We start from the raw sequence: 26,138 nt of genomic DNA, 5'->3' as shown, positions 1-26,138 counted from the left end.
TTTGCTACCTCCCCTTTGAGACTACCCTCACCTCCTCCTCCACCTCTTCCTCCACCTCCTCCTCCACCTCCCCACCTCATCATTCCCCCACACCCTCTCCGGATGAGGATGATGACAATGTTTATGAAGACATAGGGGAGGGACCCCATGACCAACCCACAGGAGACCCCACGCCTACAGGCTCCCCAGACCCATGGGACGACTACAACATCCCAGACGTCCCTTCAAGACCGCCATCCCCCCAGAAGACACTATGGGGTTTAACCAACTGCTCCATAGAGCTGCCCACTACCACGGAGTTGATCTCCATACAGACCCCATGGAGGAGGACTTCCTCCTAGACACTTTGATACCACCCACAGGGCCACTTCCATTCTGCCCATGCTTAAAGGTGTTATCAAACAGCCGCCAGAGGTCTTTAAGGACCCGGTCAGAGCCAGGGTCATCAACCCTCGCATCGAAAAGAAATATAAGGCTTCCCCTACAGACCCCACCTTCATCAGAGGGCTCGCACCACTAGACTCTCTCGTAGTCTCCACTGCAAGGAAACGTGCAAACTCCCAGGTATCAGGCGAGGCACCACCACCTGATAAGGAGTCCAAACTCCTAGATGCCTCTGGCAAGCGAACTGCATCCCAGGCTGCCAACATATGGCGCATTGCAAACACACAAGCGCTTTTAGCACGATACGACAGAGTACATTATGATGAGCTAGAAGCCATCATGCAACACCTCCCTGACAAGTACAAGAATAGAGCCAACGAGCTAATCCAGGAGGGTAAAACCATCACCAACACCTCCATATGCTGTGCCCTCGATGTTGCCGACAACTTCCTTCATGTCTGGGCTACTATCACCTGATGACAAATGGGTAAAACAAATAATTTGGTCAGGCTACTGCCTCGAACTAAAATCAATCCCCCCAAACATTCCACCAAAACAACGCCCAATGTCACAGGAACATTTGTCACTTCTCAAGCAGGAGGTAATCTCCCTCCTACAAAAGAGTGTGATAGAGCCAGTTCCTGCCCAACAACAAACTATGGGAGTTTACTCCCTATATTTCCTCATACCAAAAAGGGACGACACTCTAAGGCCCATCCTGGACCTCAGGCCCCTAAATCACTATATACACTCGGACCATTTCCACATGGTCACACTCCAGCAGGTACTTCCCCTGCTCTCCCAAAACGACTTCCTTGCCACCCTAGACCTCAAGGACGCCTATTTCCACATTCCCGTTCACACAGCTCACAGAAAGTATCTCAGGTTTGTAGTGGACGGTCAACACTATCAAGTCGGTGCTCCCATTCGGAGTCACCACAGCACCGCGAGTGTTTACCAAGTGCCTAGCGGTCGTGGCAGCACATCTGTGAAGACAACACATCCACGTCTTCCCATACCTGGACGACTGGCTAATAAAAGCCAGCTCATACAACCAGTGTGCACAAAACACTCACGCCACTATACAGCTACTTCACGAACTGAGCTTCACAGTAAACCACGCGAAGTCCCATCTGTAACCGTCTCACATAAAACAATACATAGGTGCCACGATAGACACCTTTATCCAAAACAATTAAGTTTTCAGATATTATACGATTTTTAAAGAATATTTCAAGAATGCAGAAATTGACACTTAGAAGAAATTTCACACAAAAACAGTCAATGATTTCCTGTGGAAGAAAATTGGGTTACTGGTAAGTACAGTTGTAAGTAGTTTTCAGAGTCAGTGCTGGGCACCAAGACCCAGCACTGGGAGCTCACCTAAGAGAAGGTGAGTATGTTCGTTTTCGTTACTCGGCTGATTTTTGGTGAATATTTTTAGTTTTGAAAAGTCCACACTTAGAAGAAATTTCAGGAAAAAGCCAGTCAATGTTACCCTATGAAGAAAATTGAGTTATCGGTTTCAAGGTAAGTGCTCGACTGGCAGAGTTGAGGTTTTGGGCATAGACTCAGGGGTCCCCCAGGGTCAGGTAGGTACACTTGGTTCACTCCCAGCGGCACTAGGGCGGCTGGGTGCAGAGAGAGTTAGGCCCAATGTTATCCTATGAGGTATAGGGGGGCCTTGGTTGGTGGCTGCTGACTAGCAGGCCACGCGGCTGTGGGAGCTGGGCTCCACTGACACACTGACCTGGCAGGCTGGGTGTCTGGGTGCAAGACAAAACAAAGAGTCGACATGGCACACATCCCTGTGTGCCATGCCCATCACCTACAATGCCATGGCATATATCAGCCACCCCTCTAGCTGGGTGATGGCCCCCCCCTCCCCCCGGGCTACAATAGACACTTCAAAAGCTGTAGCATATCCCAATCCAGTCCCCAAAATTCAGCCTCAACACTCGCTACCAGCGCGAGTGCTCATGCAGTTAATCGGGATGATGGCCTCCTGCAATCTCCTCGTCCGTTATGCAAGACTCCAAATGCGTCCCTTACAGGAATGTTTAACATGTCAGTGGAACTAGGCTGAAGATCAGCTAACAGATCTGGTGTTGGACGCCCACACCCATCGCCGTCTGCAGTGGTGTAACACACAAAATCTTTCCAAAGGGCGGCCGTTCCTCCACCCGGTTCCTCATACAGTGCTAACAGAAGACGCATCGCTCACCGGCTGGGGAGCTCATCTTCAAACCCATATCATACAGGGAATATGGCCCCCACAACAAAGACAATTCCACATAAACTATCTGGAATTGTTAGCTATATTCCTAACGTTAGCAAAGCTGTCCTGGTCCGTACAGACATGACAGCAATGTACTACATACAGAAACAGAGGGGAACACACTCTCTGCAGCTTTCACCTAGCTCAGAGCATATAGAGATGGGCAATTCCTCAAAACATATATCTCCATGCAGAACACCTCCCAGGTGTACAGAGTCACGCAGCAGATCTGCTCAGTCGTCAAACGCAGCAAATCCACGAATGGGAACTTCATCTTCAAGTTCTTCTTCCATTCTTTCGCATGTGGGGCCTCCCACAAATAAATCTGTTCGCCACACACCAAAACGCAAAATGCCCAACCTTCGCGTCCAGGTATCCACACCCATTGTCCAAAGGCAATGCTCTATGGAGGAATTGGTCAGGCAAATTTGCTTACGCTTTTCCGCCTCTCCCACTCATTCCGTTAGTGGTTCGGAAACTTAAACAGCATTCCCTCTCAATGATCCTAGTTGCTCCAACATGGGCCAGACAACCATGGTTCACAACTCTATTAGAACCATCAGTAGTACCTCATCAAAAAGTACGTCTCTCACCCAAGCTTCTCACTCAGAACCATGGAGAGATAAGACATCCAGATCCCAATCAACTAAACCTTGTGATCTGGCACCTGAGGTCTTAGTTTGGCTACCTAAATCTTCCGCCAGACCGTATGAATATCATTAAAGAAGCTAGACGCCCTACTACCAGAGCATGCTGTGCAGCAAAATTGAAGCGATTTGCCATGTATTGCACAAACAACAAAATTAATCCATTAGATGCTTCTATTCAGAACATTATCTGCTACCTCTTGTATCTACAACAGTGTAACCTAGCATATACATCTATTAGGCTCCATCTAGCTGCCATAGCAGCCTATCTATAAAACATTTTTATGAATGGTTCTGTCGAATTCTCAGAAGTTATTTCATCAGCGCACTAAGTGTCGCACAACCCAAATATTATAAGGGCATTAATATTGCGCACGCCTAGACACATGTGAGCAGTTATCAGAAATAATCACAATAACGCAGTCTGTGCATATCCACTGTGCATTTTATCTGAATTCCTTCATTCAAATATGCTCGACTTGTTGGGGGATGGATTGCCGGTTGTGCAGCGAGGGTGAGAGGTGCACCATGGTAGATAGTTTCCAGTTTGTAGTTGGTTTAAAATCGAGTGCAGCTATAGGGGGAGGCAGGCACGTGCTGGTAGTTAAGAACGCGTATTAGGACCATTCAAACGCATGAGAGTGAAAGCAGCTGTATTCATGAACTAACAGCCAGGAATAGAGAGGAAGCAGCGTGTATATGGAGAGCAGCACGAGGAGGTTAGTTTGGAAGTTGTGGTCTGTTTAAGAACTAACAGCGAGGGATATGGTTTAAGAACTAACAGTGAGGGAGAGGGTGTAGGTGGGGGAAGAGGGAACAAGGGAGGATTATGATTAGAGGTATAAGTTTTTGGTGAAATGGGTGGCATTACGAATTAAGGTATTGGGAACATGTTTTGAGTGAACGAAGGGTTGGAGTAGGGTGGTTTAATTTATCAGCAGAACAGGAATCTCATTGGGTGAGGGGAGGGGTATGGTATGTAATGAGATTGTGGGTTACGGTTAATTCATAGTTTAGGATTTTAGGCACTTTTCACAATGACTGGGTCAGCTAAGCTGTTTATTTTATTTGTTGTAGAAACCCCTGACGAAGAGCCTAAGGAGGCTCAAAATGCATTGGGTACCTAAACGATGTGTCTACCTCATATAGCGATTAATCTGCATGTACCGTTGTAAAAAGTCTGGAGTGACATGCAGCTGGTATTAGAAGTGTTCAAATAAAGACTACAGATTCAATCAGACTGTCTCCGGTGTGATGAAAGAAGAAAAAAAGTATATTGGAGCAACAAGGGATCGGAATAAATATTTGTCATATTGCTTTACTGTGGAGTACTTGGATGAAATGGACATAATTGAAGGGAGCAGTTCCTATTTTCTGCAGTACGTCAGTGTGGAGCATGAGAGGAGTGCCCCTTTCTTTGAATGCTCTGTACATTGGCATCCCGGGAAATTTGCTAAAAAGATTACAGACCATACAGAATGCCGCGGCTAGACGTCTGTTTAACATATCAGGAAGATCAAGCGTGAGACAGCATTTACGAGATCTGCATTGGCTTCCTGTGGCCCACAGAGTGCAATTTAAGGCTCTTACCTTGACCCATAGAGCCCTGCACGGTCTTGGACCAATGTATATCTGGAAGCGTTTTGCTTTTTATGTCCCCAGTCGATCTCTGCGCTCGGCCACCCAATGACTGATGGCGATTCCCCGATTCCGCAGGATGCGGCTGGGGGGTCAGGCCCTTTCTGTTAAAGCTGCCACAGCATGGAATTCCCTTCCTTTGGAATTACGGTCTATCCAGGACTTCAGACTTTTCAAAAAATCACTTAAAACTTTTTTCTTTTTAATCAGCCGATTTAATTCTCTGCTCCATCAGGTTTTGGTAACTGTGCGCACCAGGACACTCCTGAGCATTTGAGCGCGGTATAAATCCATTATGACATACAACTACTATATTGAAAGAAATGTTTTTCAGTAATTTTTTTAAAGTAGATTTTACCTAATAAACCTATTCTAGATACAGGTGCGCTGAAACATCTGACAACTAGAGCTTGGATTAACGTAATGTACAAGTGGGATCAAACATTTAGCTGTTGGCTATTGGCTTGGTGAGAGGGACTCGTGTTGACCTGAACTTGAAGCCCTAAGTAAGCTCCCCCCTTCCAAGGAGACAATTCAGATTATTCCTGCGCTTTCAGAAGTAGTGGTCACATCTGTAATAAATTCAGACTGGATGCAGCTTGAAGGCCAATTGTGTTTTCTTTGAGACCATGCTCATTAGCATTGTACTTGTGTGCAATCAGTAAAGACTAAGAAAGGCGACGTTAACAACTTTGTTTTTTATGGAATGGTATCTGGACTGGTGCAGAGATGTTTTGATTTTTTTTTAAACTGCAGATGAAGATCTGGCCAGCTACTCCGAAACCTCAATGTGGACATCGCTAAGTCAGCTCCGACTTCCAAAAATATTTTGTTTGAAAATGTAGGTGAAGAAGAGCGATAGCTCACATTAGCGTTTCTTAAATTTATTCCCAGCGGTATGTTGACCTCCCCAAAATTCCCTATTTCCGGCACCCCCAATTGTTTTTATCAGGAAATTGAGAACCTGTATGTTTCTGAAAACACAAATGCCATAATGTAGACATTGGCCTTCAGAGAGAAACCTGTTTTAGTTAAAGCAACACTGAATGACCAAAGTTCATGTCAAAGTGTCATTAACTGCCTCTCATTTTGTTTTGAAAAGCCATCAGATGTTGCACTCAAGCAAGTTGGTTAGGTTTGAATAAATTCTTGACTTTGATGCTGTAAATTACGCAGCGTCTCACCAAATTGTTTACAGGTAAGTAATCCTGTTACTCTGAGTCTATTTTGATAGATTGATAAACCCTTAGTTAACAAGTGCTTGAAAGCAATAAAGATATTTGCCTAAAACTTAGAGTTCTATAAACAGGCAGAATGTATTTTATTCCAGTGTTGAATGACCATTCTTGACATGACGTAATATGCATATTGTAATGAGAGTGCCTCTATTATGCAGGCTGAGTGATCTGACCTTACTGAATATTATTCCTTTTTTTGGTCCAGGTTTTGCCATCAGTACTGTGTAATGTTTCCGCTAGACAATATTCTAGTTTCTTGTAAACAATTTAAAATATCTGGTGGATTTTTATTGACGTTTTGAAGATAAATCTGTTTCTTGTTGTAGAACGTTTTTAAGCTTAAAACTCCATTATGAATGGAGGTTCTACAAAAACTCGACATCTCAATAAAATTACATGTGCTGATTTTTTTTATACAATGTAATGCATGACATTTTTCAGTTAATTACTTTGAACGAATTGCATTTTTCAGTGAATTGCATATTATAGTTTTGATGATAAATTTACTTTTGAAAATAATGACAAAAGTTTAACTTGAAAAGCTGTTTTAAATTGCATTGCTGTCCCTTAATAATGGTTTCATTTATATAATTCCTTGTACTGACAGAGTGCTGGGATTTTTCCTCAGAGTCTTACTTTTAAGGAGAAAATGACAACGAGTCTTAAATTTAAAGGAGAAAAGCCAACAGATCTGGAAACAAGAAGCTACAAATACTTGCTGTTGTCCATGGTGAAGCTCATTCACGGAGACCCAAAGCTCCTGCTCTATGTAAGTACTTGAACATATATATATATATTTTTTTTCTGTTTGAATGTCCCCTTTGGTTCTCACACTGGCGTTTTTTTTTTCCACATGCCGCATCTATTTCTATTTACTTGACTACATGTCCTTAAGAATTACAACTTGAAAACCCATAATGTGTCCTTAACATGCACTGATTTAATTTATGATGAAAGCAAAATGTTCATGTCCCTTCTTGCAATTAATAAAATCGGCTTCTTGTGACCAGCAAGTAGTCAGAACATAGCTCTTCATATAGATGCTGCAGAAGGCAAGCATTGTAATAATTTCTGATGAAGACTGTGCATATAGTTTAGTTTAATTTTGACTGCTGTCAACTCAAGGTCACTTTAAATGTATTTCTAAAATATAATTTTAACTATAATTTAAAAATGTATAGATTACTTAAAATGTCCCAGCTCTTGCTTCAGCAGGAATACACCCCTAAAAGCTTTTTGGTCATAACAGGTCAAGGTAGCAAGTAGAGTTTTCATCCGAAATGTGACAAGTTCTCTCTGGTTGTCAATTGGTCACATTAGCTGATGGAGCACACATACACATTTTGCATAGGTGTAAACTTCATACTAATATATTTAGCCTTTGACTGTGATTAAAAACCTACTCCATTTTTCACCCTTGCAGTAAGATTGTCTTTTTTTGGAACGTGGTGCATATATATGTGATAGAGGCCTCAGAACTATAAATTATGATGGAGTTGAATACCACTGTGTAATTTTGGGAGCACAATTCTGTGCTTTTAATTGATCTCGGAACAACTTGGATGGTATGATATGCCTGTTCTTGATTTATTGTTAGGCTTGGGGTGCATCAGTCTTTTGCTTTAGGTAAACAGATACTGTGAAAGCCTTGACTTTCTGCACTTTTTGTATTTGAAAGGTAGAAGATTGTCCCTAGTCAGTAGAAAACTTTGCTGATAATGCATCATCTTCTCCACAAAAAAATCCATCTTAATGGCCGTCTCTCATCAAAAACATGTTTGAGTTTCTACCAATGCCCCAAATCGAAAGTGGCTCCATGCGAATGAGTGAGTCTGTTGCATGCGCCTGTGGTGTATTACAGGTGCTGATGTAGAAAGCCTGTCAGGACACACACTGATTGTGTGCCACTTTGAGCTGGTTCACAGCCAGTGCACACTTGTAGAACGTAGGTAAAGGGTATCCCCAGGTCTCTTGAGGCATTCCCTTCAAATGGATGCTATCACTCATTGCACCGGCATTTGAAATGCAAACTGAGTCTGACTGCACGTTGAAAGGCAAACTCTCAGCTTCCAACAGCTGTCCTATCTTTCAGTAATGTTCCGTTCCCAGTCCTGCACTGGGAACAGAACATTTTGCTGTGATGTGGTGCACGGTCTCCCAGTCTACACATGGCACAAACCTACGTTTGTAACGTGGTGCAGACTGGGACAATGCATTGAATCAATAATATGATCTCTCGTGTCCTGCTCCCCATTTCATGTCACTCCATTCAGATATACCGTGTGTCTTTTCTCCTTCCCCTAAATCAAAAATGCACCTCTGTTCTGACCGATGCTAACTGTACCTAGCATGCTTCCCCGGCAGAGCCAAAAACTTCCATAGTTGGCGTTCCTAATCCAAAAAATAATTGCTTCTCCACTTCAAATTATTGATGGTGTTTCCACTGCTATTTTTTGTGCCTTCCCCTAATCCCAAATCAACAATATGCTTGTATATCATAGTACAACCTAGTACCTAGTCCTGTTGCTGTCCAATGCAGAATTGGCTAAAAACGTATTTGTGAAAGAAATTTAGCACTTCTAATTCTCGGTTCTATACCCTTATTCCCTAGGTTTTGGGCTCTTCCCAGTCACAGGCCCTTGCACCACCCACACAAGTGAGGTATCATTTTACTCGGGAGACTCAGGGGAACACTGTGGGGTAGGACATTTGTGCCAAAATATGTGGAAAATTTGTTTTTTTCAGCTAAATTTGAGGTTTACATGGCATTCTGGGTAGGAAAATGTTGGGGATCCACGCAAGCCATACCTCATTGGACTCCCCCGGGTGTCTAGTTTTCAGAAATGTGTGGGTTTGCTAGGTTTCCCTAGATGGCCGTCGAGCCCTGGGCCAAAAACTCATGGGACCCCCCTGGCAAAACCAGGTTGGTTTGCGATAGGTAATTTTGATGTCGCCTCAATAGGTTTTGGGCCCTTGCCTGCCGCTGGTCCTTGACCCACCCATACAAGTGAGGTACCATTTCTGTTGGGATACTTGGAGAATTGCTGGGGGGTTGGAAATTTGGTGTTACTTTATGCAGCGTGAAAATTTGAGCACAATAATGCAAGGAAAATGTCTGTCACATTTTGAGGTTTGCAGGACATTGTGGGTAAGATAACTTGTTGGGATCCACAAGAGAGACATCACCATGTACTCCCATGAGTGTTTAGTTTACAACAAAATCTACAGTTTGTAGGTTATTCTTCGATGAAATGTACACCTTGGCAGAGAGACAAAAAAGACAAAGATTACTGCACAGCCATCTATTCCTCAAGAGCGCGCGCACACACACACACACACGCACACGCACGCACGCGCACGCACACACACACACACGCACACACACACGCACACACGCACACACACACACACACACACACACACACACACGTTCAGTATATAAAATTTTATAAACAAGAGATTTCACAAAAATGAAATGCACTGTCAATAATTGAAAAGACAAAAGCTGAACCAATGACTCGCAGCTCGTGAGCTGTAATGCCACGTCAAGGCACCAACCGCTTTACAGGACATTCCCACACCTTTCATACATGATACACACAAGACAATTCACACCACCAGGCACAAAACCAACACATTACAACATTCACCAAAAGGGACAAGGTACATCCTGCTTGACAAAAACTGAAAAAATGTTTTCTACACAACCACCTATTCCTCAAACACACACACATACTGGTTGGATTTGGCACGAGGGTGAGTGATGGTTCAGTATATATAGTTGTATTACCCAGAGATTTAAAAAAAAAGAAATGCACTGTTAATAATTGAAAGGACGAGAAACTGAACCATTGACTAGCAGCTCGTGAGCTGTAAAGCCACGACAAGGCACCAACCTCTTTACAGGCCATTCAGACACCTTTCATACATGTGACACATACAAAACCATTCACACCGCCAGCCGCGGGCCCAGCACATTACAACTCTCACACCAGCAGACAGCACCATTCAAGGGCCCATCACTTTCACACGCCCACATTCATGACAAAGCAACCACACCAGCTCACAGATTGCATGGAGTGGCGTTTGGCTAGCAGTGTGTGTAGTGACCAGCAGCAAGTCACTACTCACACACTCCCAGACAAGCGTCTGTCCATGCACACTGCCAGCCAAGCACCTGTCCATGCACACCGCCAGCCAAGGGCCAATCCACGCACGCCAGCCAAGCGCCAATCCACGCACACCGCCAGCCAAGCGCAAGTCCAAGCAGACCGCCAGTCCACGCACACCGCCAGCCAAGCGCCAGTCCACGCACACCGCCAGCCAAGCTCCAGTCCACGCACACCGCCAGCCAAGCGCCAGTCCGCGCGCACCGTCATCATTTTTTTTAAACAAGAAAGAAAACACAAATTGCAACTAAATACAAAACTATAACTACAAAAACAGCAGCAGTAACTAAAGACATCATTCTATTGCCAAACGTTAAAATGAACAACTATATAAAACCATACAGACCAGGCAGTACACTATTAGACTCATGGTTGCTCCCAAAAACTATTTTGAATGTGATACAATCTGAAACATGTGGGGGCACACAGCCCAGGATTAGAAGGACAATTGGCACAGTGCATACGACTCTCCTTCCGCACACCTCATCGCAAGCAGACTCTGCATCTCTTACAGTGATTGTTTTTTTGGGGCGTGGGAGGAATTAAATCCGGAAAGTGGCGATCTTTCAATCTAGCCACATCCTCCACCACTTCAACTCTAGGAACACTTGCCTGTTCCACAACAACAAGGCTGCCTATCACAGACTCCTGAAACTTAACAAAAGTCAACTTTGATGCAGGAGAAAACTCCTTGAACACAACAAAAGCATTGAAAGTTGCTAAATTGAAGAGATGGATGGCCAACTTCTTATACCAAATGTAAGCCTTACGAATAGCAGTGTAAGGTTCCAACCTCTAATCTACTCTATCAACACCACTAATGTGCTTATTGTAGTCTAAAATGCACACAGGTTTGCGCACTTCAGCAATCTGACCCCAAACAGCCACAGGTGAATTACTCTCATCATGGATGGTAGTCACCATGTACACATCCCTCCTGTCCACAAATTTCACAGCTAGTAGTTCATCACTACGCAAGGAACTGCACTGTCCCCTCTGAAGTTTTTTGCAAACAAGGTCGTTTGGATAACCTTTACGGTTAGAGCGGATTGTGCCACAAGCTAAAGTGTCCACTTTGAAAAATTCCTCAAACATTTGCACAGCAGTGTAGAAGTTATCAAGGTACAAATGGTGGCCTCTATTAAACAGTCCTCTAGCAAGATCCCTCTTTTCAAACAAAAAAATAATAATTCTCCCAAACTCCAAAAGTGGACAGACAACCCGGGGGGTCAATAGTGGAATCCCTACCAGTGTACACACAGAAATTAAAAATATATCCTGTCCTACTCTCAGACAACATATGCAGCTTAATTCCATAACGTGCCCTCTTGCTAGGAATGTACTGCCCGAGTCAGAATTGCAGTAAATATGGCCGTTGCCATCAAGGGACTGGTAGACCAATATGAAGCCATGGACGGCTTCCTTATCAAACCCATCAATAAAGTCAAACCCAAAAACTTCTTCATCTCTTCCAGATTTGTGGGAGTCCACGGGTAGCTCTAGAGTTTGGCCTAAGTGTGGCACTGTTGTCCCTCAAAAACTGTTCAGCATACAAATTAGTCTGCTCAACAATCTCATCCAAAAATACATCATCCATAAACTGAAACAAGCATTTACAATGCAATGGTCTCGGCATTGGTAAAGTTAGAGCTATTGGCATTGCTCATGACATTATTTTTCTTTATGTTTCTGTTTTTAAAACATTTAAAGAAACGGCATTGTCATGAGCAATGCCAATAGCTCTAACTTTACCAAAACCGAGACCATTGCATTGTAAATGCTTTTTTCTCTGGCTCTGAGTGAAAGTCTCATGAAGAAAAATAAGTGCCAGTCCCAAAAAAATGAGTTCCTGTCAGCCCCACCTTCAACCCCCAGCTGAAATTAAGCACTGGTTCCCAGACAGTTGATGGCCCAGGCCCAGTCTGCAGCTCCACAAAATTACAATCCTAATGCCGTAAACCAGACTACATTTCTCCTGTCTCCCGACCACATCTATAGCTACTCATTTCCCTGACCAGGTCTGCAGCTCCCTATGCGGACTCTCACTACAGCGTCCGCTCCTCCCTACCAGTTTGCAGCTCCTTTCTGGTCTCCTACTCTGTCTACAGCTCCATTTCCCTTCTCCACCAGTCAACCTACGCCTTGACCTAGACTACTACCTGACTCAGTCAGCCGGCAACAACTGCTATTACCCATTCAGCTGCCGACTACCCACCACCTGGTCCCCGACTAGAGCTTTTTGCAGCCCTCATCCATTTTAATGTTCTTATTTTAACCTCCCCTTTCTGCTCACCTCCAGTAACTTTAATTGTTGCCGTCTCGTGACCAGAACCCGCCGTGGATGAGAGAAGATCTGCCTCACAAGCAGGTCAGAAGTCCCTGGAGGGTCTGATTCGTTCACGTGTTAGGTCGTAAGAGTGAAAACAAAGTCCCCTGTTGACAAGTGTAGTTTGGGACTGTGGCACCGAGCTGGCAGCGTGTGAGCGAGGCTCGCCTCTCCCTGTTAAGGCGTGTAAGGCGTGTCAGCCGTGCCAGCGCTGAGCGTGCCTGCTGCCTCCTCAGCACTGCCTGCTCCTGTGCCTGCCTGGACAGAGCAGCTCAGACGCAGCACGCGCTCCTCGCCTCCTCTCTGCCGTCCCTCAGTCACTCTGTCCGGGGAGCCCACGGGACTGAACTTCATCGCCGGCTGAGGGACCCCCAGCCTCTGTCGCTGTGAACCACCCCGGCGCGCCCGGCTGCCGAGCCCCGTGATGGAGGAGGCGGACCTGCTGCGGGAGCGGCTGCAGGCCATCACAGTAAGTGCTGCTCTTCGTGTCATTGTGCGGCGGGACAGTTACTTGCCGTCCGGCACTCTGTGCCGGAGGCGGAGAGCCGGGACTGCTAATCCTCTCAGAGGGCAGGGGCGCACTTGAGGCGCCCATAGTCTGATCTAGATAGCGCCGTTCTCATGGCAGCTGGTGAACAGCAGAGCTAGTCGGAGGGGAGGGTGCGATACTAGTATAAAGCCACTGAGAGACTTTAAACAAGTCTATAGCTTTCATGAATGGCGAAGGGTTGCTTCTGCGTAAATGTAGGTTCGTACAATAGCGATTATACCAAGAATGTGATGTAAAGAACTGCCGGAAGGACGTCATTTTAAAAGCAAACATCTGAGCTGGATTCAAGTGTTGCCAAGAGCCACAACTAGGTCCACGTCTATATTGTTCTGCATCAGTGTGCTCTTATTTAGGCCGAGATGGGAAACAACGCATCCGAGATATATACTCGTTTGACCCGGATCACCCAGTGCGGCAAAGGCGAGAGAGACCGGTTCAACGAGCAAGGTGTCTGTTACTATGTGCAACAATTTAACATACATCCGCCGACGCTGCAATGAAGAGGAGATCAGGTGAGGGAGCAACGCCGGGACACCACCGCCTTTCTCCGAGGCACAGCAGAAAATGCCTCGGAGAAACGCCACGTCCTTTTCGGATTTGGGGGCGTGTTTTGCTGTTGTCTCCTCCCTGAGACTTCTCGCAAAAAACACGCCCCCCGATCCGAAAAGGACGGGGCTTCAACGGAGTGACTGGACCTCTTCTCCAGTGGCTGGCCAGCATTTAAGAGGCCAGCCAATGGAGAACAGGAGAGAAGAGGGGCGGGTGCAAGCCCCTCTTCTCAAAGTCACTCCAACTCATTAAATCTCGGAGCGAGACTGCGCAAGCGCAGCCTTTCGCAGCCGAGACCTAAAAACTGTATAGGCAAAAAATGTTCACAATCCACTCTACACCCTGCATCACCACTAAATGCAGGCAACACCGGCTGCACCATGTGTGGATCAACCCAGAGTCCAGCACTTCCAGTAGCAAGCCTAGCAGCCTCAGGCTGCAATCCAGATGCCTCTTGCACCATCGGCACAGCAGTTTCCTCCTCTAAAACAGGCACTTCATCCGCACCGAGAGTAGCTTCATCATCCGATGATTCCATGTGGAGAGAAAACTCACTGCCTGAATCTTCCCCTCCCTCCTCTGCCTCAGACGCACTGTCAGTCTCATAATCCTGCTCAGAGGAAGATTCAAGAAACATACCAACCACCTGCTGAGCAGTCATTCTACGGCTAGCCATAATGCTTACTAATAAAGGTATCTTGTCAAACAAGTCAACAACAACAAACCCTTTGTAAACAAAGAAATAAACAAAATGTAGCTTTATCACAAAGACCTATGTTCGAGGCATATGAGCTGCAGATTACACACTTTTGCATAGATCGCCATCTGGTGTTGGGCCCGGATGTTTGCAGTTTGTTTTTCCTCTTGGAAAGTCTTTGGAAGTCACGAGGTCGGTGACTCCTCCCTTGGTTCTTATTGTGCATGGGCTTCGGCTCCATCCTCAGATTGTTTTTTTCCGCCATCGGGAGCGGATGTAATACTTCGCGCTCCGGTTCCGAACTTTTCCAGTTCAACGATCGACGCAGAATCCTCGCTCATCTGTATTGTTCAGATCCATATCTCCTCAATCACCTTCTCTTCGACACTTCTTCGATTCCAGTCGTCGACAGCGGCCTTCGGGCCTATCCAAGCTCCGGTCTCGGCTGATGGAAAGAACTCCATTCAAGAAGTGCCCTCGATGTGGGCCCAAATTCCCCCACACCGATCTTCATGAGGTGTGCAACCTCTGCCTCTCCCCTGAACACGAGGCTCGAGACTGTCCCGCCTGCAAGTCTTTCAGATCGAAAAAGACTATTCGAGATCGAAGGGCCAGACGCAACATGGCGCACTCCTCGACCTCCGCTCCAGTTGACATCTTCGTGGACGACGTCGAAGCTCCGGGACAGCAGCACACCTAAGAAGACCTCGTCAGTGCTTCCGAAGCCGACGACACGGATGTGGAGGACATCACTCCGGCGCAGAGGGTCGTGAGTACTATACCCCCTCCCACACCGACACCCAAAAAGGCTACGGTCACGCCTTCGCCTCCGGGCCTAGGCAAGACCAAAGACACTGCTTCAAACACCCCACCTTCGGGCACGGTGAAGAAGCCAAACAAGCCTTCTGGCGGCTCGGGCTCGAGCCAGCCTGCCAGCGGTGCCGAAAAACACACTTCGGCACCGAAAAAGAAATCGGCCTCTACCTCGACACCGAGCTCCGCACCTAAGCCCTCGGGGTCGAAACCAGGCCTTTCGGTGCCGACCAAACCACATAAGGCCTTCGGCACCGAGACTCCCGCGCCGAAGTCCACCTCGGCGCCGACTAAAAAATCGGAGGTTCCCAAAAAGCACGGCACGGACAAGCCTAAAAAGTCATCGGCCCCGAAACCTTCGGCGCCGACGGAACAACCATGGTCACAGGAACTGTTTACGCCGGATCCCTTGCAAAAGACACTTACCAAGGATCCAAAAACTGGACATTTGGCTCTCTCTTCTAAAAAGAGACACTTGGACAAACCGGCTCCGCCTCCACCTCCAAAGAGGAAAGACTCTGCTACCTCCCCTTTCAAAATTCCTTCCCCCACCTCCTCCACCCTCTCCACCTCCGCCCCTCCGCCCCCTTCACCTTCTCCACCCCCACCTCATCACTCCCCGACCCCGTCTCCGGACGATGATAATGAGGGGGACCCATATTATCCAAGGGATGTGCCACAAGACCCCACCCCTACAGGATCCCCAGACTCATGGGACGACTGTAATAATCCAGACATTCCAGATGTCCCACAAGATGACCTTTACCCATCCAGGCCATCTCCACCGGAAGACTCATTAGGTTTCCATCACCTACTTCAGAGGGCGGCACATTATCATGGGGTAGAGCTACACACTGACCCGGTAGAGGAGGATTTCCTCCTCGACACCTTTGATACCGCACATAGGTCTAACGCTATACTACCTATGCTTAAGGGGGTAATAAAACATGCACCAGAGGTTTTTAAAGACCCAGTTAGGGCTAGGGTCATTAACCCACGTATAGAGAAGAAGTACAAAGCTGCCCCCACAGATCCTGCCTATATCAAAGGGCCGGCGCCACTGGATTCCCTAGTGGTTTCCACTGCACGGAAGTGGTCAAACTCCCAGGCGTCAGGCGAAGCACCACCACCTGACAAGGAGTCAAAGCTACTAGACGCGTCAGGAAAGCGCACTGCGTCACAGGCAGCCAATATATGGCGTATCGCCAACACTCAGGCGCTATTGGCCAGATACGACAGAGCGCATTATGATGAGTTAGAAACCATCATGCACCATCTCCCAGAAAAATACAGAAATAGGGCCAATGAATTAATTCAAGAGGGTAAGACAATAACTAACACCTCTATACGCTGTGCCTTAGACGCAGCAGACACAGCCTCCAGGGCCATTAACACTAGTGTCCTCCTCCGTCGCCATGCTTGGCTCAGAGTTTCAGGCTTGAAGCCTGAGGTACAGGCCTCCATTCTAAACCATCCCTTTGACCAGAAACATCTATTCGGTCCAAAGGTAGATGAGGCCCTAGAGAAAATGGAGGACACGGAAACGGCGAAATCTATGGGAGCCCTGCAGTCACACCCTCCTAGACGCTCCTTTCGCCGCTCTTCCTTTCGGGGTACCGCCAGAGGCTACTCCTCAGATAGCGCGTCCACTTCCTACAAATCCCCTGCTCAATCCACCTTCACAAGGGGTTATCAAAGAGGCGTATATAGGGGCAATAACAATAAAGGCAGAGGCAAAACAAATACCGCCCGCTCTGCCACACCGCCTACCCAATGACTTCCCCCTGCTCCCTCCAGACCATCCCACTCCGGTCGGGGGCAGGCTACAAAATTTCCTTCACGTCTGGGAGACCATCACCTCAGACAGATGAGTGACCCAAATTATTCGTTCAGGGTACTGCCTAGAATTAACATCTGCCCCCCCCAAACATTCCACCCAGGCAACTCCCAATGTCATAAGAACATTCCACGTTACTAAAACAGGAGGTAATCTCCCTCCTACAAAAACATGCCATAGAACATGTCCCCGCCAATCAGCAAAATTTAGGGGTCTACTCCCTGTATTTTCTGATACCAAAAAGAGACGAGACTCTACGACCTATTTTAGATCTCAGGCCTCTAAACACTTACATACATTCGGACCATTTTCACATGTTAACCCTTCAACAGGTACTTCCGCTCCTCTCCCAGAACGACTTTCTGACCACACTGGACTTGAAAGACGCATACTTTCACATTCCGGTACACCATGCTCACAGAAAGTACCTCAGATTTGTAGTGGACGGGCAACACTACCAGTTCAAGGTGCTCCCATTCCGGGTCACAACAGCACCAAGGGTATTCACCAAGTGCCTAGCGGTAGTGGCGGCACACCTCAGAAGACTGCACATTCACGTCTTCCCATATTTGGACGACTGGCTAATAAAAGCCACGTCCTACAACCAGTGTGTACATCACACCGCCACTACAATCCAACTATTTCACCAGCTAGGTTTCACGGTGAACCACCAAAAGTCCCAGCTAATACCATCCCACACAAAGCAATACCTCGGTGCCACCATAGACACCTCAAAAGCCATAGCCTATCCCAATCCTGCCAGGATTACAAGCATCCAGGCTTTGCGTCACAGATTCATACCTCAACACTCTCTCCCAGCAAGAGTGTTTATGCAACTAATAGGAATGATGGCCTCTTGCAGTTTCATAGTGCCTCATGCAAGACTCCAGATGCGTCCACTTCAGGAGTGCGTAGCACGCCAGTGGAACCAGGCCCAGGGGCAACTGACAGATCTGGTGTTGGTAGACTGTCGCACCCATCGCTCTCTGCAGTGGTGGAACACCACAAATCTTTCCAGAGGTCGACCGTTCCTGGACCCGGTTCCACAAATAATCCTAACAGACGCATCGCTCTCCGGCTGGGTAGCTCATCTATTACACCTCACAGTGCAGGGCACATGGACGCCGCAACAAAAGTTACTCCACATCAACCATCTGGAGTTACTGGCAATCTTTCTAGCCCTAAAATCCTTTCAGACGCAGATTTTAGGCAAGGCAGTCCTGATTCGTACAGACAACATGACGGCAATGTACTACATTCAAAAACAGGCTAGCACACACTCTCCACAGCTCTCAACTAGCACAGAGCATATGGAGATGGGCAATTCCACACAAAATCTTTCTCCTAGCCCAACATGTCCCAGGAGTCCAAAACATCATGGCAGATCTGCTCAGCAGATCCACGAGTGGGAACTTCACCCGCAGGTTCTGCACCCGTTCTTTCAGATGTGGGGGCATCCACAGATAGACCTCTTCGCCACCCACGAAAACAAAAAATGCCCAAGCTTCGCCGCCAGATACCCACACCCATTGTCCAAAGGCAATGCGATATGGATGAACTGGTCAGGCAAATTTGCGTACGCCTTTCCACCTCTCCCACTAATTCCATTAGTGGTGCGAAAGCTACAACAGCACTCCCTCACACTGATTCTAGTAGCTCCAACATGGACCAGACAACCGTGGTACACCACGCTGCTGGAACTCTCGGTAGCGCCACACCAAAAGTTACACCTCTCACCATGCCTCCTAACCCAGAACCATGGAGAGATCAGGCACCAGGACCCAGCTCAGCTCAATCTTGCGATCTGGCTCCTGAGAGCCTAGAATTCGGATACCTTAACCTTCCCCCTGACTGCATGAACGTCATCAGAGAAGCTAGACGCCCTACTACTAGGGCCTGCTACGCTGCAAAGTGGAAAAGATTTGTTGTTTACTGCCATAACAACACAATCAACCCTCTAGACGTATCTATACAGCACATTATATGCTACTTGCTCCTTCTACAAAGGTGTAACCTAGCATATACAGCCATTCGGTTACACCTCGCAGCAATTGCTGCTTACCTACAGAACACACAGCACCTATCACTTTTCAGAGTGCCTGCCATTAAAGCCTTCATGGAAGGCCTCAAGCGGATAATTCCCCCCAGAGTACCACCCTCACCTGTGTGGAACTTAAATATAGTTCTCACAAGGCTAATGGGACCGCCCTTCGAACCTTTGCATAAATGCGAACTGCAATTTCTCACATGGAAAACATCTTTTCTTGTAGCCATCACTTCCCTTAGAAGGGTCAGTGAGATACAAGCACTCACTATACAAGAACCTTTTCTCCAAATGCACCAGAACAAGGTTGTCCTCCGTACCAACCCAAAATTCCTACCCAAAGTCATTTCCCCCTTCCATCTAAATCAATTGGTAGAATTACCATTTTTTTCCTCCAACCTCAAACTGTTGCAGAGAGGGCTCTACACACCCTAGATGTTAAGGGCCTTACTTTACTATAACCAAAGAACACAACCTTTCAGAAAGACCAAACAACTGTTTGTCTCTTTCTCTCCACCACATAAAGGCAACCCCATCTCTAAATCAGGGATAGCTAGGTGGATTGTAAAATGCATACAGATTTGCTACCACAAGGCAAAACGAACGCTATCTGTTCCCCCTAAAGCCCACTCTACACGGAAAATAGGGGCTTCTATGGCTTTTCTAGGGAACATCCCATTAGATGATATCTGCAAAGCAGCGACATGGTCAACACCGCACACTTTCACTAAACATTACTGTGCAAACCAAGCAACAAGCTAGTGTGTGCCAGGCTGTACTAAAAACACTATTCCAAACCACTGCAACGGATACCGGTGGTCGCCGCTAGGGTTGGGTACTGCTATATAGTCTATGCAAAAGTGTGTAATCTGCAGCTCATATGCCTCGAACGGAATATGCTACTTACCAGTATGCATCTGTTCTTGGCATGTAGAGCTGCAGATCTACACACGCCCACCCGCCTCCCCGGCTACCTGTATCCGTTCCAGTCTATCTTATTTAAATACAACACACATGGGTTTCTTCACTATTATTACTACGCTCCATCTTTCCCTGCTGGCGAAAAACAATCTGAGGATGGAGCCGAAGCCCATGTGCAAATTGAACCAAGGGAGGAGTCACCGACCTCGTGACTTCCAAAGACTTTCCATGAGGAAAAACAAACTGCAAACATCCGGGCCCAACACCAGATGGCGATCTATGGAAAAGTGTGTAGATCTGCAGCTCTACATGCCAAGAACAGATGCATACTGGTAAGTAGCATATTCCATACTCCAACACTATACCACTCACTTGACAGAAGCAGCTAGACTCACCACCACCTACTCTGCACAGACACAGTAAGGATCAACAATATCCCACTAAAAAAGAAACCGGAAAAAATTACATATGAGACGATGCAAAACACATCGCAAAGAATTTCATGCTCTGAACACTAACAAATATGCTGCCATTATGACACCACTTACAAAAAAATTCATTCATGGATGACAATAATATTCATTTGGAGTAAATACAACAAAAATATTTTTCTTACCAAATAAATGCAGTTTACGCAAAACTGCAGAACAACCACTGCCGAAACCGGAATCAAAAGCTTTACACTAGATAGAATAAAAAGGAGAAAAAAAACCATTGCAATCACATATTCCAATAATGCACCAGTCCACACACAATCCACCAGCTAAGCTAAGGGGTAGGTGGGTCTAAGAGTATAAATAAAATATTCACCCCTGTAAAAGGGGAGCAACCCTTGCCCTTGAGGCCACTCCCCAACACACACATTTAAAAACACTTTTGTGTAGTGGTTGAGCCTAAAAAACATACTGCTGATCTGCCACCCAAAGAAGACAGGAATGGCCACAATCATCCTCCCATAAAGGGGAGCGACCCTTGCCCAAGGGACCACTCCCCACAAACACATCCCTGGTGGTCTAGTGGGCCCAAACATGACAAGCCCCAGGCCCTCAAAGGAGAACGACCCTTGCCCAAGGGGTCACTCTGATGAATACAGGCCCCAGCTAGGCCCGCAAGGCACAAGGGTTCGCTCTCCTGTAACGGAATCTATAAGGAAGTTGGCACGGAAACTGCAAAGTACAAAAACAAGGTTTATTAACCCTTAAGGGTGGTCCTACAATCCATACAATACCCTTCAGCATTGCATAGAGTAGCACACAGAACTTGCGTACACAGTCCCCTTTTATACACAATAGAGGGGCTCATAAGTGGGTGGATACAACATGAGGCCGAAGAACATTACCATTTATGGTCATTCTCGATACTGAATCAATACATGGGCGGAGCTAACACACTCCTTGAGCCCGTGAACACATGGTCAAGCAAAGCTAATTATAACAGATGTGGTCAAGTCTGGGCATGCGCCAGACAGACAAGAGAGAGCTATTTATAAACTGTTACTAGGCAGATTACAAGAGCAACTAACACAAAGGTCGGACTCTCCTCGTGGCGAACACGTGGCAGCATGACAATACAAAATGGAGTCCAAACTTCGGTCAACATAACGGAGAAAACATGATCTAAAGGGAAAGCATTAATGTCATCAGTAAATGCTTAATCACATTGCTGCTCTAATTACAACAGACGACCCTTTCAGCATTTACTGAAGACATCCGGCTTCCAAAAATCATCATATATGTCAATTATCATCATTCCTTTAACCTCTTTAGCTAGACGCTTCTGATGAGCAACATCGGCAATAGCTTTCTTATCCGGAATGCAGAATGAAATGCATACAGAACAGAACAATGGTCCACATTGAACACACATACAGGAAAAGAACAGAATTGCTATAATAATACAGAGACCAGTTAAGACCTTCCATCCCCAGGCAGTAACCAATGCCCAAAACCATCCAGAAAAGGACCAAGTGCCGTTTTCTGTGTGGATTTCAGCTGCTATTTTATGCAACTTGTTAATGGCGTTATAAACGGATGGCGTATGATCAGGGATGAACACACAGCAACTACTTCCAATAATTTTACAGGCTCCACCTCGATCAGCTAGCATTACATCTAATACCATACGATTCTGCAATGCAACAATCCTAGTTATTTGTAACTCTTCTGTAAGATTCCCAAGAGCAGCAGCAGTCTGATTTGTCACAGCTTGTACCACTCTTGTTAATCTTCGGATCTTCCTACTATTCAAAGCGGCTCCGACAAAGAAAAACAGTCCTAAGTTAAAATCAATATACTGCTGCAAGCTGGTATCAGTTTGATCCACATCATCAATCGATAAAGTACGTTTATACCTATTTACAGTCACATTATTCAACAATTTCAAGTCCTTATGGTAAGATGCTGGTGCTAGGAATACAGGAGGTAATAGGAAGGATACATAACATACCCCAGACCACCCAGCCGGCAAACGGTAATAACCTTTATTTCCGCATACAAAATAGGTATTATGGGACGCTAGGAAGGTACTGTTGTTCAACCCATCAATGTTCAAGACAGTTAGGCAATCACTGACACCAACAGGGATAAAACCCACACTCTGGACACACAGGTCCGCTTGAGCCTGTGCCACTTGGATCACGAATTTGCCCTTCCCCACAGTGTCTCTGGTGTTCGTGAAGATGTAGGGAATGGATTCATTGTCTGGTCGGTACTCTTCCCACTCCCAAATTGTCCCATTCGCTTGTGGATACCCATTCTTGTCTTGATGGCATTCTTTATTAAGTCTAAAAAGCAATCGTCCCACTGTCGGTTTCCGAGTGGCAAACAGTAAGGTGTACCATGCTCTACAAGAGCCATTATGAGAGAAAGGAAGTGGTATGAATGGCGTACCTCCTTTCTTCTGATGGGCCGGCATCATCCCACATATCCAACAGTTCGTAGCGTTTGTAGCAACGTGGGTATGATGCAGCATCTGAATGAAAGTGTTATTCAAATAAGACTGTCGATGCTTCAACTCTTGATACGGCAATGTATAGAAGTAGTGCTCCGCAGGCACCGGAGTCGTCAACACAAGTGTTTTCCGAGCAGGAGTTACCTCCTCTACAAACCATGTTGTTATTCCAACAATAGCTACTGTTAGCATGAACCCCAACGCACAAAGGATTTTCTTCTTCTCCATGTCAAAGGAAACAATACCCTGATATCTTCCTGAAACTAAAGAGTCTGTCAGAACTCTTCCCCTTGGGCAGCGGTTGATTTCTTCACCAGCGGGCCAAGACGGGTGTCACTACACTAATGCAGGGCTGATCCCCCCCCCCTTGCCTCATTGGCTCTCCGTTTCACTAACCCAAGGGCCGTTCTGACAGTATGTCCCGGTACTGGAAACTCACTTTCTTGGTCGAAGATGATATCGCCTCCCTCCAGGAGTCGCGTGGTCCGGAAAGAGCTCCTCAGTGTCACTTGGCTCTGCAGCACGGCCTGTCTCTGCTGCCAGGATTTCTCGTTGATCGGTCAGCACCGCAGACTCCACCAATCCGGGCGGTACCTTTCGACAATGCAAGGAATGGATCCAATTCTTCCTGTTCGAGACTCGCACAGCCGTCCTCGTTGCAAGGAGGACTTGCTCAGGGCCCACCCATCTCGGTTCCAAGCTGTTCGTTCTGTCAAAGACTTTCACCATCACATGGTCACCAGGCCGGAGACCATGTCCTTCACCGGTAGACCGATCAGGGAGCGCTTCTCGGACCTGTTGATGAATAGAAACCAAGTTATCCGTTAACTGTGCCAGATAATCGCTCATCATTATACAAGGTACATCATACACAGCCTTAGGCCTTGGTGGACCCCAAATGTTCATTGGGCGTCCAAATACAATTTCGTATGGCGTAAGGCCAGTTCGAGAGTGTGGCACTGATCTAATTGACAATAACGCCAGTGGTAGGGCATCTGGCCAAGTCAACGACGTTGAAGCTTGAATTTTGGCGATCTTAAGCTTCAGTGTACCATTATACTTCTCGACTAGTCCTGCAGACTGAGGGTGGAACACGGCGTGGAACTTCTGAGTGATGCCTAGGCCCTTCAAGACATACTTTATAACATCCCCTACAAAGTGAGGCCCATTATCACTCCACAGAAGCCTACAGACGCCGTATCGAGGGAAAAACTCTTTCAGCAGTAGCTTCGCTGTAGTCATTGCAGTATTGTCTTTCGTAGGGTACGCCTCAACCCATTTGCTGAAAGCGCAAACCACTACTAGGACGTACTTCAAATTATTACAGCGCTCGAGCTGGATGTAATCCATCTGCAGAACCTCAAAGGGTGCAGTAGGTGTCGCAAATCCTCCTACTGGAGTTCGAGTACCCTTTCCTGGGTTATACTTCAGACAGATCATACAAGTCTGCACCACCCTCTTTGCCGTGCTAGCAATCTCTGGATGCTCCCAAACTTGAGTAAGCAATTTCACTATTGCGGAAGCTCCAACATGTGCTAGCCCATGTGCCATCTGAACCATAGGTTGTACAAAGGCCGTGGGTAATTTCCATCTATCCATTTGCTTATTTCTCCAGCAACCCTCGTCATCCAACTCTCCCTCGCTAGCCCATTGCTCCCGCTCTTTTTCAGAAGCGGTCCTTTGCATTTCTCGCACTTCCTCCTTCGCATCACGCCATCTTTCCACCTGTGACTTTACTACATACATGACAGTAGCACCGGGCTGCATCGCAGTCTCCCGTGCTACTCGGTCTGCTAACGCATTCCCTTCTCCAACTTTATCAACCACTTTCCTATGGGCGCTACACTTAACGATGGCAATTTTCTTTGGGTACGTCAATGCGGTTAAAAGATTGTGAACTAACTCTCCATGCATTATCTGCGCCCCATGTGACGTTAAAAACCCTCTCTCCTTCCAGAGTAGGCCGAAGTCATGCGCTACTCCGAAGGCATAGCGGCTATCTGTATAAACATTCACACATAGTCCTGTACTGAGCTCACATGCTCGTGTTAATGCTATCAGTTCCGCTGCTTGAGCTGATTTCTGTGGTATGCGTGCTGTCTCCACTATCGTTTGTAATGTGGTAATTGCATATGCTGCTGAAGTCGTACCATCTGGTAGCTTCAGACAGGATCCATCCACCCACAGTTCTCCATCTACATCTGGAAAGGGCGTATCCTGGAGATCAATACGACCCTTTGTTTGTTCCTCAGTCACAAGAATACAATCATGCGCTTTCCGCGCCTCAGGCTGAGTTTCGGGGTATGGCAACAATGTTGCCGGGTTTAGTGTTACGCACCTTTTCAACGTAATATGAGGAGCCAAAAGCGTCAACTCATATCCCGTCAAACGGGCACTGGTCAAGTGCTGCGTCTTTGTTTGATTAAGCAGGGCATCAACAGCATGGGGGACTAATACCAACAGCTTGTGAGATAACACAATTCCCTCGCTTTGGCGTATTGACACAGCTGTCGCCGCAACCGAGCGAAAACAACCAGGCAATGCTCGGGCGACAGGATCAAGTACAGCCGAGAAATATGCACAAGGGCGCTGCTTGTCGCCGTGCATCTGTACTAAAACTGACAATGCACATCCATCTTTCTCATGCACATACAACGAAAAGGGTTTTGCATAATCAGGGGTCCCTAACACTGGTGCTGAACAAAGGGCCTGTCGCAGTTGCTGAAAAGCAGCATCACACTCATCTGACCAAGGGATTGGGATAGGTGTATCCTTTGTCAGAAGGGCTAACAATGGCTTAGCTATGTGTGAAAACCCCAATATCCACTGTCTACAAAAAGAAACGAGGCCCAAAAATGCACGGACATCCTTCTGTGTGGATGGTCTCGGTGTATCCAAAATTACTTGGATACGATCCGGTGTGAGTGCCCGTCCCTCCTTAGACAAAAGGTGACCCAAATAAGTCACCTTTGGTCTACAGAATTGCAATTTCTTCCGAGATACCTTATGATTGTGGGAGGCTAAAAAGGAAAGTAAGGATAGCGTGCTTTTCTCACACAGCTCCAGGGTGTCAGCCGCCAACAAAATGTCATCGACAT

At 46.6% G+C, this 26,138-nt stretch overlaps 1 protein-coding gene across 12 annotated transcripts in view; it reads left to right on the top strand.

Annotated features, from left to right (window-relative positions):
* The window catches only part of NF1 (neurofibromin 1), a 1,956,660-nt gene that overhangs the window by 619,924 nt on the left and 1,310,598 nt on the right, over window positions 1–26,138 (top strand). For 8 of the 12 annotated variants that reach the window (XM_085649550.1, XM_085649547.1, XM_085649544.1 and 5 more), the window contains exon 13: window positions 6,793–6,954. In XM_085649550.1, coding sequence (XP_085505676.1) covers window positions 6,793–6,954 — 162 coding nt within the window. The remainder of the gene's footprint in view (window positions 1–6,792; window positions 6,955–26,138) is intronic. The other 4 variants (XM_085649546.1, XM_085649551.1, XM_085649548.1 and 1 more) reach the window with 1 other exon arrangement.

Source organism: Triturus cristatus, chromosome 3_2 (assembly GCF_964204655.1).
Source record: "Triturus cristatus chromosome 3_2, aTriCri1.1, whole genome shotgun sequence".
NCBI lineage: Eukaryota > Metazoa > Chordata > Amphibia > Caudata > Salamandridae > Triturus > Triturus cristatus.
Note: the sequence above shows the minus strand (reverse complement) of the source record. Positions and strands in the feature narration are given on the sequence as shown.